Source organism: Gymnodraco acuticeps, unplaced genomic scaffold (assembly GCF_902827175.1).
Source record: "Gymnodraco acuticeps unplaced genomic scaffold, fGymAcu1.1, whole genome shotgun sequence".
In the NCBI taxonomy this organism is placed as follows: Eukaryota; Metazoa; Chordata; class Actinopteri; order Perciformes; family Bathydraconidae; genus Gymnodraco; species Gymnodraco acuticeps.
In genome coordinates this window covers 2,211,219-2,228,634 of record NW_022992308.1, presented here as the reverse complement: position 1 = coordinate 2,228,634, position 17,416 = coordinate 2,211,219, and the positions used below count along the sequence as shown (strand labels likewise).

At 40.7% G+C, this 17,416-nt stretch overlaps 2 protein-coding genes across 2 annotated transcripts in view; both read right to left on the bottom strand.

The window, feature by feature from the left end:
- Nucleotides 1-10,671, bottom strand: part of LOC117541052 — a 30,567-nt gene extending 19,896 nt beyond the window's left edge. Inside the window, exons 1-3 of the mRNA XM_034208105.1 lie at nt 10,093-10,671; nt 9,799-9,955; nt 9,442-9,600 (exon numbers count right to left, since the gene is read on the bottom strand). Of these exons, the coding sequence (XP_034063996.1) occupies nt 9,442-9,600; nt 9,799-9,955; nt 10,093-10,663 (887 nt within the window). The 5' untranslated portion in view covers nt 10,664-10,671. The remainder of the gene's footprint in view (nt 1-9,441; nt 9,601-9,798; nt 9,956-10,092) is intronic.
- A 696-nt stretch (nt 10,672-11,367) lies between these two features.
- On the bottom strand, nt 11,368-16,960 carry LOC117541079. Its single transcript, XM_034208157.1, has 4 exons — nt 16,432-16,960; nt 16,210-16,288; nt 15,612-15,754; nt 11,368-11,465 (listed from the first exon to the last, which is right to left on the bottom strand). The coding sequence occupies exons 1-4, from the start codon at nt 16,916-16,918 to the stop codon at nt 11,368-11,370; spliced, it is 807 nt and encodes a 268-aa protein (XP_034064048.1). The 5' UTR covers nt 16,919-16,960.
- Between the last annotated feature and the right edge of the window lie 456 nt (nt 16,961-17,416).

Genomic DNA, 17,416 nt, shown 5'->3' with positions numbered 1-17,416 from the left:
AAGTTTAGCTTAGTTGTCAGAGCAGAATCTCTCAAAATAACGTGGATTTACGTAAAAAAAACTATTTTTCGGGGTTCGGGTGTTTGTTTGATTTTAAACAAACAAAGTCTTGGCTTTCAGAATATGAAACTTTTATTTCCAATTTATTTATTTCTCACTCGCAATCTGCTCTTCCGCAGCGCCGCCCCCCCCCACTCACTCCGCTGAAATTATGAATGTAAGAGTATAGTAATCATAGATAACACTGCAGGGTCCGTTACAGTTTGTTTTCATCTGATTTCAATTAAACAAAGTCTTGGCTTTCAGAATATTAAACTTGTTTCGGCAAATTCAGATGATAAATACAACTTTGAAGCTTCGGCATATTTACAAGCGGAGAACGGCAGGCATAACAACAGCCGGTGTTTCTCGTGAGTGTTTTCCCCGGGAAACAAACACAATACACACAAACGCAAAATTACACAAGCACACACACTCACACACACACGTATACACACACACTCGCGAGCTTCCCCTCCAAACGAAAATATCTTCCCTCGGTAGTATTTTGATCATTTGCTCCGCTAATAATCAATCAGATCGATGGATTCCAGAGAAGAGACAACTTTGAAGGCCTTTTTCTCCAAATGATGACTCTGTGACAGTCATTATATAATGTGACATATTTCGCTTAATATTTGAAGTACAAAAACAATCCTGATATCATTAGAAAGCTAGGAATATCCTCTTTCCAACTGTGTATACAACTCAAAAGGTGTCTTCGGGTCAATGCGACTGATTTCGATAGAGCAGGTCACAACATTTTGACAGGGGCTAGTCTAGGATTTAGGTGGCCAGACTGAAAAAAAAAAAATTAATAAAAAAATAAAATAATAATAAAAAAATCAAAAAAAAAAATCATAATGCGTCTCTGGTATTGTTCAGGGGGCCGGGCCAAATGTGGAGGCGGGCTGTACCCGGCCGCGGGCCTTAGTTTGGGGACCACTGCTGTAGAGGTTATTTATGAGTTTCAGCTAAAAAGAAAGAAAACTGAAACTCTGTCGCTCATCCAAGTAGAACGTACTGCTGGGAACACATTGTGAAACACAGATAATGAGGTATGAGGTATAATTCCTTTTTTATGCATCATGACAAATAGTTATATTTTTGGGTTGTGAGCTGAAGGTCAAACAAAGTCAAAGTTCAAGCTGAAATGTTATAGATAGTGTTTTAAACATTGTCAATTGTAATGTGTTGTTTGGAGTAACAACTGGTCCCCACATAAAGCAGTAACTGTGTGAGGCCAAAAGCAAAGAGGATCCAAACAAGTGTTATTATTATTCCCTTAGTTTGAACTAAATGTATACAAATAAACACTCATGGCAAACCTACAAATCTGCAGTTTAAGTCCGAAAGGGCCTGGTGTGATTATCTTCATGTTAAAGACTTACTTCTGATTAAAGCAAATTATTTTGCTTCATTTTGTAATTTTGTGTTTCTAACGTTCCCAATATAACCACTGGCAAGGCTGGAAGGGAGGGAGTTTGTATAATCATGGCTACATTGGCGGATTTTGTTAAGTGTCCCAGTGTGGAACTGCTGCAAAAATGTACTAAAGACCAACTGTTAAAAATTGCAGAGCATTTTGAGGTAGAAGTTCCAAAGCAGGGTCGTAAAGACACCATAGTGACTACGTTACAGACCCAGTTGGTACTGCAAGAAGTTCTGCCAGCAGTGGCTGTCAATGATTGTTCCGAGGATGAGTTGGCTGAGAAGGCAGCAATAAATCCAGAGCGGCAGAGAAGTGCAGGTTTTTCTTTGTTTGACTTTGGTGAAATGACATTTGAACAGAGAAAGGAAATAATGCTGCTGCAGTACCAACAAGACAGTGAACGTGAGGAACGAGCAAATGCTCGTGAGGACCGGGCTAGAGCTCGTGAACAGGATACTGAGATGGAGCGTTTAAGGTTAACTACAGTGGTGCGGGAAGCTGAATTAGAACAAGAGCGTTAAGTTGGACCTCATCCAAGAGGGTAAGCTTTCTTCTGGGGTGTCCCCAGCCACTTTTGATGTAGCTCATAACTTGAGGTTGTTACCAAAATTCGAGGAGAAGACTGTAGATTCTTTTTTTTGACTTTTTGAGCGACTTAGCCAAAGACGACAGTGGTCTGATTGGGAGAAAACATTGCTATTACAGTGTGTGTTAACTGGTAGGGCTCAAGAAGCATTTTCTGCATTAAGTTTGGCTGACAGTGAAGATTACTTAAGGGTAAAGACTGCAGTGCTAAAAGCTTATGAGTTGGTACCTGAGGCCTACCGTCAGCAGTTCAGGAAGCTAAGGAAGTCAGAAAGACAGACCTATGTGGAACTTGTTCGGAGCTTCCGAAGTAGTAAATCTTAATGATTTGAGGGAACTGTTCCTTCTTGAACAATTCAAAAATATCCTTCCAGATCGCGTTGCAACGTACCTGAATGAGCATAAGGTTAAAAATGTAACAGACGCCGGGGTTTTAGCTGATGAATACACAGGTTACAACAGCACCACCTGGTGGACAACCACAGGGTTGTCATACACCTATGACAGGTGTATAGGACAGAGGTCTTTCTTCCCTTTGAGGTCGATGCTTAAGAGCATGCAAATGCATCATGCTGGACCTGCAAGTTAGAGATGCTGATAGTTATAAACCACATGACTCACAATAACATGATGAGAACTTAGTTACATTTTGCACGACTCACCTCTAACGTCCTGTGGAATACCACAGGTCTGTTGAGTCTGAGTGATGAGGTGTAGATGTTTGGTCAGAGGGTGAGACTATTAAATTCACAGCTTTTATTTGTTATTATAGCAGCTGCATGTGGTTTTGCTTGTTTCCCAGACCACTGCACACATCACTTCTCAACAGTGATGTGTACGTGAATAATTGACACAATATTAAATTATAAAAAATATTATGATGCACAAAAATATGGGATACAGCTACTTTTGTATGAATTAAGATATTTTCTGTATTTGATATAAACTTAACACAAACGGTAAGGAAATCTGTGTTTGGTATATTATTTATTTGCAGTAACAATGCTTCTTGTCAATAAATGTTTACCGTTGGAAAACCTGTTTATTTACCTTTCAAATGGTGCCACACTTGTGAGGAACATGCATCTGTGGGATGAGCAGCAGAGCTGAGTATGTGGGTTGCGCCCATGAAAAATGTGACAAATCTCTGCTGCCAATGCCATAATAAAAAACGTTGCACTTTCAGTTGATTAAAGCATCACAACACTTGTGCTACCTTCTGCTAGAAAGGATATACAATAGACTCATGTCTCTTGACTCAGCTACCATATTTTGGTAGCACTTAGTTGGTTTAGTAGATTGACAAATAAATGAGGAAGTCCCAAGTGGAAACTATAACCAAATATCTGTTCTAAGACCGTCTTAAACAACCCTACGCAGTCATATCTGGAATCTATTCTTATTCTATTATTACAAAATATTAGTAACATCTTCATCTGTAACTGTGCAGAAGTACTGGGTTTTAACTTGTTAGAAGTAAAGGTCATGCAAAAAAAAAAAAAAATAGGTTTTTCAAACTTTTTGAAGAGCTTCTGAAGAACTACAGTTGTTTTTTTGTTATGTTTTAAGCTTAACATGTTAGGTCAATGCATGTTCACCTTTTACTTGACATTAAAACACAAAGGTTATTTAAAAAACTTTACATTTGCAAGCTACATTTAAACAGACATCAAACAAATGTTGTTCAGTTAACCTGTTACAACTAAAGGACCAAAAAGCATGTTCTACCTTCAGGGCGTCAACAACAGGCGCCTCCGTTGTACTTCCATCATACCAAAGGCCGCTTTATTTCGCAGGGGCTTCAGCAGAGTGCTGTTGGCTCTCTGCTCTGCACCTTCCCATGCAGTCGCTCCTGATGGAAGGTCAAGATGGCTGTTCAATGCAAGGATAGCCACCGTCCCACACAATGAAATGCCCTAAAAGAGAGTACAGAGCCATACTATTCCAATACAAATACAATTGGTATGTTTATTAAAAGTATTACTTCTATCCCTCAAAAGTTCCTTATTCTTAGATTTACAATTCTTACAACTTTATATTTTAATAGAAAACAATGAATGAACCCAAACCTTACAACAAAGTAAATGACTGCAAACTAAACTTGCTATTTCTTTAACTTTTCTAACTACAAATATCATGCATTTTGTTCGAAATACAGTTCATGTTTTTTGTATGTTTGTTGTAGCTTAAATAAGCACTTTTCACAAGCCCATTCAAAGCTGATCTTTTGTCCAAAAAAATATTCCAATAAAATCAGATTTCTGGCACCCTTTACATTCATGCTGCTCTTTGTTATTTAGGGAAGACAAAAAGAATACAAGTAGTAATTTGGCTGGTCTTCATAAGCTTTACTCCAGGTGTAAATGCCAACTGAATAGTGAAACTTATATACCGAAGATGCGTTTGTACCTTTCAATCAGAATCAGACAAATTAAAATACACAATACAAGTACTAATGCTGTTTATTAAATAACAAATAGCTAAGTGAGTGGGAAAAATGATACAAAACCCTACACAATTGGGCACAGATGAATGGGAAGAGCTTACTGTTGAGGTAGTCCTGGGTCCAAATGGCATCTTGACAAATATATGACACCCGTCACCCACACACCTCTCAAAAGACGGGGCTTTGGCCAGCTGCTGGAAGAATTGCTCCTTCTCCTTCAGTTCTGGGGCAGCGGGAAGTTGAACCACTTAACCGAACGCCTTTGCAGACCGGTCTGCAGACTGTGTCTCTGGGATCTTGAACGGCCCGGGACACCACACTGTATGATAATAAACTGTGTTCTAGCCAGTACAGTGTATTAGCATTATGTAGTCCAAAGGCCTGTCTCTTACACTCTAAAAACGAATTCAGGCGACCTTTCACCTCAACTTAATTAAATGCATGGTTGCAAGATAAAAATGTGAGTTAATTGATTTAGATAAACATTTGAAGTTGCAAACATTACTTTATAAGTTGTGTTGCCGTAATAATGTTGGTAAGTACATCAACTTAATATTGTGTGTAATTTGAACTCTGATTTCTGCGTTAATTGACTTAAAACTAAATTCAAGTTGTAGTAAGTAATGCAATTGGCTTGATAACTTAATTGTTCTACACCTTGAGTTAAGGATTTCAAGTCCACTCCCACTTAACATGCCTGGACAAGTTCCCACAGTTAAGACAAATATAAATATACAAAGGACATTTTAAGGTGAGTGTCATCTTTTGTCATTCAAATACAGTAGATAGCCTTGTAGTTGCACTGTATAGGCAAATTGCTGTTTGACCAAAATTAGCAGCCTTTGAACTGTGAATAGTTCTATGAGAGGATACAAAGTAGTAGAGGCTACTGTGAGAGTAAAAATACTTTTGTTACTATTGTGATATCACTTTTTATTCAAAATGAATCTCGGTGAAGCAGATCAAGGACATGCTTCTTGAGGTAGGATCGTTATTTAGAGTTGTCATTGAAATGCAAGTGGTTGGTAGTCACCCATTCAGAATATATTCATTTGGGTAATTTCTCTTTTTTTCCTTTTTCAAAAATAGCAAAGAGAATCCAAACAAGTGTTATTATTATTCCCTTACTTTGGACTAAATGTATAATAATAAACACTCATGGCAAACCTACAAATCTGCAGTTTAATTCCTACAGGGTCCGATGTAATTATCTTCATGTTAAAGACTTACTTCTGATTAAAGCAACTTCTTTTGCTTCATTTTCAAATTGTTGTGTTTCTAACGTTCCCAATATATCTCTGTTTGTACCACTTGTATTTCCAATGCTGACTCAACTTGGATATCAGTATATCTCTGTCTCTCTTTACTCTGCTGCCATCTTCTGGTACAGGTGCAAGACTGCTTTGCTCCAACTTTTTGAGCAAGTTGCATACTGTATGGTTTCACTGAGGAGGCCGACCTATTCAGACTTATTTATCGTTTCTTTCATATCCTGTAAGCCCTGTCAGTTCATTTCTGGAGTCTGATGCCTTAATAATAAACCCAAGTAAAGCTCCGTGCATGTCCGCTGTTGTCAGTACGTCGACACGTCACGTAGATGCTTTCCGGACTCGTCCGGGGGCAAACGTGGGAAGTTTCGGCCAATCGGACAGTTTATATAGGAGTTACAGCAGGAACATAAACATTGTGTTTGATGGCAAGTGATCTGTCGCCATGGCAACGGCATATTATGACACCCCATAATACGCCTATCTGCTGAGGGCTGCACCGTTATTAAACATGTTGACACGACGTTTGGAGCAAAGGCAGAAGGTTTATTTATATGTTTGCTGATCACAGTTCAAGTTTATTCCAGTAAAGCCTTGAACCCAGTGAAATAAATATTGCTGTAATCACAGTATGATCAGACAACAAACTAATGATGCAATTGGCTGTTTCACAGTCCAAAGTATGGGCTACAGGAAAAAGGGCAAACATATAGGACATATACACTTACACTGAGGATCAAGTATACTGTACAATGTCCATTTTTACACAATTGTATTAATACTCATTACATGTCTTTGGTAAAGAGTTTAGCCTTTTCAGTTAGCATTACAGTTATTTAGGTAGACACTGAACTGTTGGCCAAATAAAACATCACCTCTGTTGTATAATGATACTTTGGCTTTAAGCTTGGCTACAATAAGACCAAACTTTGAAAAACAAATGTTGCTACAGATCATGGGCGGTACTAGGGGAGGACCAACGGGGGCCAGTGCCCCCTAACACTGACTTTGGACCCCCCTGTGGCCCCCCTAAAAATGAAAAGTTTATGATTAAACGATTTCTTTGCTGACGGCATAGGCGGAACTAACGTTATTTGTCATTCTAGTCGGACCCATTAGAGCTCTTTCTTCCCTTTGAAGTCGATGCTTAAGATAAATAATATGCATCATGCTGGACCTGCAAGTTAGAGATGCTGATAGTTATAAACCACATGACTCACAATAACATGATGAGAACTAAATAACATTTTGCACGACTCACCTCCAACATCATGTGGAGCTGCATGTGGTTTGCTTGTTTCCCAGTCCACTGCACACATCACTTCTCAACAACAATTATAAAAATATTATGATGCACAAAAATATGGGACATAACTACTTTTGTATGAACTAAGATATTTGCTATATTTGATATAAACTTAACACAAAAAGTAAGTAAATCTGTGTTTGGTAGATTATTTCTTTGCAGTAACAATGCTTCTTGTTAATAAATGTTTACCGTTGGAAAACCTGTTTATTTACCTTTCAAAATGGATGCCACAACTTGTGAGGAACATGCATCTGTGGGATGAGCAGCAGAGCTGAGTATGTGGGTTGCGCCCATGAAAAATGTGACAAATCTCTGCTGCCAATGCCATAATAAAAAACGTTGCACTTTCAGTTGATTAAAGCATCACAACACTTGTGCTACCTTCTGCTAGAAAGGATATACAATAGACTCATGTCTCTTGACACAGCTACCATATTTTGGTAGCACCTAGTTGGTTTAGTAGATTGACAAATAAATGAGGAAGTCCCAAGTGGAAACTATAACCAAATATCTGTTCTAAGACCGTCTTAAACAACCCTACGCAGTCATATCTGGAATCTATTCTTATTCTATTATAAACAAATATTAGTAACATCTTCATCTGTAACTGTGCAGAAGTACTGGGTTTTAACTTGTTAGAAGTAAAGGCCTCTGGTCATGCAACAAAACCCAAATAGGTTTATCAAACTTTTTGAAGAACTACAGTTTTTTGTTAGATCAATGTACTGTATGTTCACCTTTTACTTGACATTAAAACACAAAGGTTATTTAAACACTTTACATTTGCAAGCTAAAGTTAAACAGATGTCAAACAAATGTTGTTCAGTTAACCTGTTACAACTAAAGGACCAAAAAGCATGTTCTACCTTCAGGGCGTCAACAACAGGCGCCTCCGTTGTACTTCCATCATACCAAAGGCCGCTTTATTTCGCAGGGGCTTCAGCAGAGTGCTGTTGGCTCTCTGCTCTGCACCTTCCCATGCAGTCGCTCCTGATGGAAGGTCAAGATGGCTGTTCAATGCAAGGATAGCCACCGTCCCACACAATGAAATGCCCTAAAAGAGAGTACAGAGCCATACTATTCCAATACAAATACAATAGTATGTTTATTCAAAATATTATTTATATCCATCAAAAGTTACTTATTCTTAGATTTACAATTCGTACAACTTATATTTTAATAAAAAAACAATAAATGAACCCAAACCTTCCAACAAAGTAAATGACTGCAAATTAAACTTGTTATTTATTTAACTTTTCTAACTACAAATATCATGCATTTTGTTCATACTGCACTTTATTATTTAGGGAAGAAAAAAATAATACAACTAGTGAGTTGGCTGGTCTTCATAAGCTTTACTCCAGGTTTAACTGCCAACTGAATAGTGAAACTTATATACCGAAGATGCGTTTGTACCTTTCAATCAGACTCAGACAAATTAAAATACACAATACAAGTACTAATGCTGTTTATTAAATAACAAATAGCTAAGTGAGTGGGTAAAATGATACAAAACCCTACACAATTGGGCACAGATGAATGGGAAGAGCTTACTTTTGAGGTAGTCCTGGGTAAAATGGCATCTTGACAAATATATGACACCCGCCGTCACCCACACACCTCTCAAAAGACGGGGCTTTGGCCAGCTGCTGGAATAATTGCTCCTTCTCCTTCAGTTCTGGGGCAGCGGGAAGTTGAACCACTTAACCGAACGCCTTTGCAGACCGGTCTGCAGACTGTGTCTCTGGGATCTTGAACAGCCCGGGACACCACACTGTATGATAATAAACTGTGTTCTAGCCAGTACAGTGTATCAGCATTATGTAGTGTTCAAAGGCCTGTCTCCTACCAGTATGCAGGACGTAGTGTTTATCATGTAAATGTGCAGCATAGGAACAATAATGTTGAGGTAAATTGATGCTTGTGGATTTTTAGCTGTTGAAGGGCACATGGGTCAAAACAGATAATTTTGCACAATTTATTTTTCAATTTTTATGACAAACATGTTGTATGTCTGATATTCTATATAAATAATGTGTCCTTTTGGAAGGATCATGTCATGTTTTGATAATTAATTGTTCATGCCAACATGGGAGAATTTTTTACCCACATGTGGGAATGTTCTTTTCAGTTTGTATACCATATTTAACTGAATATCCTTGTGTGTTGACTGATAAGACATTTCAAGTCAGCCCCTTTGGCTTTTTTTTTTTTTTGGAGGAAGTTGTTGAGGAAGTTGCACATGTCTGTGCAAACAGCAAGACTTAAAAACTGTTTCTCCAAACAGGCCTGTCATACACATTTTGTTTAAAGCTGGCCTTGCACATGATAAATAATAAGACTTGTATTACATTGCAGTTACCTGTAGTTTGAAGCATCAACACCTTCGTTTGCTTTCACCATGTCAATGAAGGCCTTCCTCAGCTGGCCCATTCTAAGCACCTCATTGTTGACAAGCAGCCTCTGGCGGATGATCCTCTCACAGAACAGCTTGTAACTGGCATCAAACATTGGCTCATCCCTTCAACACATGAATGAGAAGTAAATAAATGGATAAATGAATAAGTGTTGTGATTGTGTGCACATATAACAGAAGGAAATTGGATGTTTACTTATATAATGTTAAGTATATATATATATAGCCATCGCCGACACACACCTGGACTTCACTCTGGTGGTAGTGCATATAGGTAAAGCAATCCAAGGAGAAATAACTTACTGTTCTGTCTCTGGTTTGTCAGGTCTCAGCAAAAACTTGATGTACTGACTGTAACAGCTTTTGTGGTACCGCACCTCCAGAGCCACACAGTCTTTGTCTTTTATATGTAAAAGAACGCTTTGGTCATCTTTCTTCTCAGCAGCTTTCTGCAATTTGCCTAAACGGAAAAAAAGGACAACTCAATGAGTTTGTTGACGTATCTCTCACACATAATTGTACCTTTCAGTTATTCAACCACAGAGAATGTGTGGGTGTGGGTGTGGGAGGGGGTTTGCATTTTAGATGTTTGCTTACCTGCTGATAATGTTTCAGTCTTACACAGTTGATCCCTTTGTCGCTTGCCTGCTTTGATGATCATTTTCTCCTTCATCTTGCATATAATGCACAGGGCAGGAAGGACGGGGCCAGAGCCTGCGATTGGCAGGCCTGACCTTGATCGTAGCTTCTCTGTTTGGCTTCGGTACGTGCTGCTAGACGTCGATGGGATGGGCTCGACCTCGAGGTCCTCCCTAACGTCTTGATCTCCCTCACGTGCGAGCCGTCTTTCCACCTTCGTCATGGCCTTTTTGTCAGTAAACCTTCTGTAGCATGTGTGGTGGAAGCCAGCGTCCTCAGGAATATCTTCGAACTCGAAATCAAGACAGTGCTTGTGGTTTTCAGCCACCACGTTCCGAGAGTCTCCCTTCAAGCCGAGCCACCGTTGTAAGCTTGTCCTGTACGTATTCCATCTTGTATTGGTCAAATAATCAACCTTTTCGTGCTTCACAGACGTAATATACATGTAACAATGTTTGTGTGTTGATAATTTTGACTTTTTGAGACTTTCTGGTGCGTTTTCCTCGTCCCCGCTTCTCGATGAAACCATGGCGGTCGCCATTTTTTCCAAATCTGTTTGTTGATACCAGTCTATGCAGCTACCCAATTGGTGTAGCACGATCACGTGACGGACCGTGGCACTACTTTTGACCAAGATATTATTACGCTTTGAAGGGACTAGTTCAGCCAATAATTACGTGCCTAGAAGAATTGACAGGAATTTTAGCGAAAAACTTTTTTTTTTGGTGGATAAGCATGACTCGTTCTTTTTTATGAACTAAAGATTGTGTAGTTCCACTTCTGTGGAGCGGGATGAAATGATAACAGGGTTCACCTTATGGCCTAAGAACTTGTGTCAACCAGTGCAGTCAGCGACATGCAGAATGGACACCCACTTTGCTGCACAAGCTGAAATGGCATATGCTTTTGTGAAGTCCACATGTACGGATAGTTGTACAATCCCAAGCTGGACAGGGTTCCATACACTGCTTCAGGATGAAAACACTCTGCAGAAGTCCGCATTGTATTATCTTCCAGTCATTGAAGCCTCACCAACAGAGATGTCAACAGTCAACACTATCCTGAAGCGAAGTGTCCAGATTGCTGACCAGCTAGAACTGGATCATATAGTTTTAGTGTTTGACCAGGCTATATGCCAAAGCACAGCAAATACGCTGGAAGGATGTTGAGTTTACAAAGCGTCTAGTGATTAGACTAGGTGAATTCCATACATGCATGTCCTACCTGAGTATTCTAGGCAAAAGGTTTGGAGATGCAGGACTGCAAGATATCCTCATTGAATCTGAAGTTGTTGCCCCAGGATCCATCAATGGGGTACTCAATGGCCATCACTACAATCGCAGCATGAGGGCTCATACATTTCTATATGAGAGTCTGCAGAGCATCCGGTTTATCACCTTCATGGACTCCTTGCCACCCCAAGAGAGAGCTGCGTGCATGGATGTCATCACTGAGATGGAATGTGCCTTTCCAGACAGATTGATGGATGTTTTGAGTGCAGATCAGAGGTTTGATAATATGTGCTCGAAATATGCAGACTTTGTGCAGAGGAGGAGTACAGAGAATGCAACATTTGCTTTCTGGAGCTCATACATTGACATGATGCAGCTACTCCTCCTGTTTGTGAGAGCAATGCGAGAATCAAACTGGCAGCTTCACCTGTCAACCGTCCGGTTAATGATGCCATGGTTTTTTGCCTACGATAGAGTAAATTACGCTCGATATTTACCTGCATACTGGCTGGAAATGATGAATCTGCCTGTCACACATCCCTCTTGCCACAGTGACATGAATGTGAAAGGCCAGTGGACTGTCCAGCGACAAAGTGTTCATGGATTTGCCTCCATTGCTTGCGACCAGGCTATTGAGCAAACACTTAACAGAGATGCCAAGACCAAAGGTGGCTGGACAGGGATCACACAAAATCGGTCTGCAGTGTATCGCTGGATACTGTCACAGCATGAAAGAGCCGCGATAGCAAGACAGTGTGAATCAATGGCAGGGATATATCCTGAGCTACGGACAAGAAAATACCTGGACAAGACACGCATCTCTGCTGATGCAAAGGCTGTGATTAAAATCTTGGACACTATTGATTCCATGCTCAACCCTTTTGATGTACACCAACACGGCATTGTGTGTCTTAGCTCTGGAAGAGTAGCAACAGGAGAAATCACAAAGGATTTGCTTGTTGCCTCAGAAAATGGTGAAAATGCAGTAAAGGAGTTTACGGAGCAGAGACTGTTATCCAAAACAGCTGACATATTTGCCCCCATAATATCACAAAAACTCAAGACTCTCAGTGATCAGAAAAAGCCCCCCAAAAAATCTGCAGCAGGCAAGGAAGTGATTTTGCGTGCTGACAAGAAGTTATTTTCCAGGCTCCTCATCCTTGGCCAGAGCAGGAACATTGAAATGAAGGAAATTCTGTCATATTCCTTGGGAACTGTGTCATATCCATTAGCAAGTGCTGATGGTTCACTTGCCAAAACAAACAAATCAGCTCTCATGGATCTATTGGAGAGCAAAGGTGGAGAGTGCTTGGTTGACAAAGTTCCAATAGGTGGTGCCATTCTTTTTGATGGCATGGCAGTCATGCAGGCCATGCGATCCAGACCAGCAACATTTGGAGAGCTTGCAGAGACCATACTGCAGAGCATACTCCAACTTGCTTTGCATCACAAGTGTACACGCATTGATTTTGTCACTGACCGGTATCCACCCATCAGCATCAAAAGCCTAGAACGGTCCCGTAGAGCTGATGCAGGGTCACAACTAATAACAATCTTCAGCCCAGATCAGAGAACTCCAACCCAGTGGAAGAAGTTTCTCTCTGACGGAAAAAATAAGGAAGCACTGGCCGAATTCCTTTATGTGGCATGGACATATGCAGACCTCACAACAGTGGGTAAAAACCTAAGCTTGTACATTGCCCATCAAAATCAATGCCACTGTGTAACTGTCATGGAAGGTGTACAGTCTGTTGATGTTGTTGAAGACCTGCAGTGTGATCATGAGGAATGTGACACACGGGTGTTTTTACATGCCCAACATGCTGCACAGGAGCACAAAGCTGTCGTCATCTAGAGCTCTGACACTGATGTGGCAGTCATTGCTGTAAGTCTGCAGGCAGATTTGCCATGCAGCTTATATGTTTTCACAGGGACTGGCAACAGGACACGGATCATTGACATTGCCATGGTGTCATCAGCTCTCGGAACCAGTGTGTGTTCAGCCTTGATTGGAATTCACACGTTCTCTGGGTGTGACTCCACAAGCGCTTTCTATGGCAAAGGTAAAAGAAAGTCATTTGCTGTTGCATGTGAGAAAGATGACTACCTTAAGGCTTTTAGAAGTTTAGGTACTAACTTTAACTTGGAGCAATCAACATTTGCACTTCTTTGTCGGTATGTATGTCACCTATATGATCAGCCAGCAGCCGAAAATGTAAATGATGCTAGGTACAAGGCTTTCTGTATGGCATCATCGGCCTTGCCAGAATTAAACATTCCCCCTACTCCTGATGCCCTCCATCAGCACTGCAAAAGGGCAAATTACCAGGCAGCAATAATGAGGTCCTGTCTCAAAAGAGAAATAAATGCTCCATCACCTGCTGGATATGGTTGGGAAATAGAGGATGGGAACTTACACGTCACCTCGATGACAAGAAATCCTGCCCCTGACAGTGTGTTGAATGTGATACACTGCAGCTGCAAAGAGTCATGCTTCTCTGCAGGACTCTGTTGCTCAGACTTATGTCGTTGCTCAAATTGTGCAAATAAAAAAGAAACAGAGGAAGAGAACGATGACTGCCCTGACACTGACAGTGAGGAATAGGAGTGTCCTTATTCTGTTTTGTACTGTTTTCTATGTCATACCTTTTATATTTGTAATAAATATCGTTTTTATGGTTCATCAGTGTTGTTTTCATTTGTGGAGGGATGAATGAGTAAATAAATGAATCAATGGACATTGGTGTAAGTACTGCATTTTATTGATCTAAATTACTTAATGTAACAAGTTAACCTTCTTCTTGGACGCAGCTATGTATGAAATCAAGTCATGTTTATTTTAAGAGTGCATTTAACGTGTACAGGGTAACAATAACAACAGACAGACAGACAAAAGTCCTCAGTCTAATGGAATAATCAACTAGCTCAGCCAATGAACCTAGCGATGCGAACATGGTAGTCCAGGAATGTTGTTGTAGCTGGAGTTGGCTGATAAACGCTGCTAGCCAATGTTGATTCGATGGTCAACTCTGTTCCCAGATAGTAAAACCTCTCACAAATACCGCGTATATAACGCAAATACCTCGGAATTAGTGATGTATTAAGACATATGACAAAACATGACATAAAACAAGCATACAGCACTGTTTAGAATCCATTTGGTCTGGTTTAGCGTAACCATGTTGGCGGCCATCTTTCACTTCTGTTGACAATATGCAGCTACCCAATTGGTGTAGCACGATCACGTGACGAACCGTGGCACTACTTTTGACCAAGATATTATTACGCTTTGAAGGGACTAGTTCAGCCAATAATTATGTGCCAAGAAGAATTTACAGGAATTTTAGCGACGAACTTTTCTTTGGTGGATAAGCATGACTCGTTCTTTTTTATGAACTAAAGATTATGTAGTTCCACTTCTGTGGAGCGGGATTTCTTTTCTAAAGGACTTTTCGAGGTTCACCTTGCGGCCTATCTGTGGCCCTTAACTTTTGGACTGATGGTAAGGTTGTATAGGCATTGGGGGGGGGGGGGGCTATGAATGAGGTAACTCCCTTTCTCAGTGGCTGTCTGATTGCTGTGGCTCGACGGGCAAACTCTGGAGCATAATTCCATTTGTATGGTGAGTAGTTCCACGGCCCGATAGTGTCTCCTCACCAAAGTCAATGTTATCCCACACAAGTGTTGTGGGTGTCCGCTTTGAGAATCCCTTCGGTATTTTGTCTCTGCCTTCTACTAGTGTCAGTTGGGCAAGGCTAGTGTCTAGACTCAAAACTGTGTCCCATAATGCACAATGTCCCAGTCTGTTAAGCAGTGATACAATACGTGATGATCCAGTTAAATGTCGAACAGTTAAACCTAAAGCCAAGGACTTGGGTGTCTGCTTGCGCCCCTTGGAAGCAAGGTACACAATGTCTTGACAAACAGACAACACTTTCAAATGTACGTCATCATCAATGTTGACATAATGATAAAGTGTTGGCTCCTCAGTGGCACCTATAATCCAGCTGACCAGATTGTATAGTCCAATGGGGACAACAGTTTGAGATTCAGTGACATTTAGATTTTCAGAAGTGGGAGGCCATGGGCATGACATGCCAGGAGTGTCACTAGGCAGTCTTTTCAAAAACAACGCTGCTGTATACAGTGTCCTTGTGTCCTCCTGTGTTGTTTGGCACTTTGTTCTCCCTGTTTCATTGTCGCTGTCTGTCTGGCTCAATTCACTGGACTGTGTTGTTTCCGTACCGGATGGATCTGGTAGCATGTCCACGAGTGCATCCTTTGACAGAGTCTCAGCAAAAACCAGTTCGCAGATGTTGCGCTTGGTGGGCATGTGAAACGCTAGCTGAGGGAAATCTTGAGCCAGCCTCTTCTTCAACAGATCCTGTCTGTAACACAACAAAACAGTGACAATTACAAGTCACAGGAGTACCATCAAAAGCAGAGAGTGGTGGAGGTGATACAAGACATTACAGACTAGAACCTATCTGCCATACAGCACATGTAACACCAAAGAAGCCAAATAAAGGCCCACGTCATCACAAACACAAACACATCAGCTGTTCTCCATGTTGCCAACTGGTACATAATAATAATAATAATAATAAATGTTATTTATATAGCGCTTTTCACAACTCAAATATGCTTTACAATAAGAGGGAGGGTAGACAAACAAGGACACGCAAATAAGTAAATATATTCAAATAAAATAAACAAAAAAAAAGGCAGTCAAGAGGAAGTTGAGTAGTTGAGGAAGTTGCACATGTCTGTGCAAACAGCAAGACTTAAAAACTGTTTCTCCAAACAGGCCTGTCATACACATTTTGTTTAAAGCTGGCCTTGCAGAGCCACACAGTCTTTGTCTTTTATATGTAAAAGAACGCTTTGGTCATCTTTCTTCTCAGCAGCTTTCTGCAATTTGCCTAAACGGAAAAAAAGGACAACTCAATGAGTTTGTTGACGTATCTCTCACACATAATTGTACCTTTCAGTTATTCAACCACAGAGAGTGCGTGCGTGCGTGCGTGTGTGTGTGTGTGTGTTTGCATTTTAGATTTTTGCTTACCTGCTGATAATGTTTCAGTCTTACACAGTTGATCCCTTTGTCGCTTGCCTGCTTTGATGATCATTTTCTCCTTCATCTTGCATATAATGCACAGGGCAGGAAGGACGGGGCCAGAGCCTGCAATTGGCAGGCCTGACCTTGATCGTAGCTTCTCTGTTTGGCTTCGGTACGTGCTGCTAGACGTCGATGGGATGGGCTCGACCTCGAGGTCCTCCCTAACGTCTTGATCTCCCTCACGTGCGAGCCGTCTTTCCACCTTCGTCATGGCCTTTTTGTCGGTAAACCTTCTGTAGCATGTGTGGTGGAAGCCAGCGTCCTCAGGAATATTTTCGAACTCGAAATCAAGACAGTGCTTGTGGTTTTCAGCCACCACGTTCCGAGAGTCTCCCTTCAAGCCGAGCCACCGTTGTAAGCTTGTCCTGTACGTATTCCATCTTGTATTGGTAAAATAATCAACCTTTTCGTGCTTCACAGACGTAATATGCATGTAACAATGTTTGTGTGTTGATAATTTTGACTTTTTGAGACTTTCTGGTGCGTTTTCCTCGTCCCCGCTGCTCGATGAAACCATGGCGGTCGCCATTTTTTCCAAATATTTTTGTTGATACCGGTGCCTAGAAGAATTGACAGGAATTTTAGCGACAAACTTTTTTTTGGTGGATAAGCATGACTCGTTCTTTTTTATGAACTAAAGATTGTGTAGTTCCACTTCTGTGGAGCGGGATGAAACGATAACAGGGTTCACCTTATGGCCTAGTAAGGTGAGGCACAGATGAGATTTGCCTCACCTCAGAATGCGTCACCCAACAGAAACTGGCTGGAAAGCGGACCCTAAGCGCATGCCTGCACCATCTCACTGTATGTCACCAATTTAATGTTTGTAGATCCCTCTACATTTATCCTCGCCATTCATAGTCTCTAAATAACTTATTTCACGTATATATGATATTTAGGCCCGCTGGTCTCATCATACAACGGCAATGAA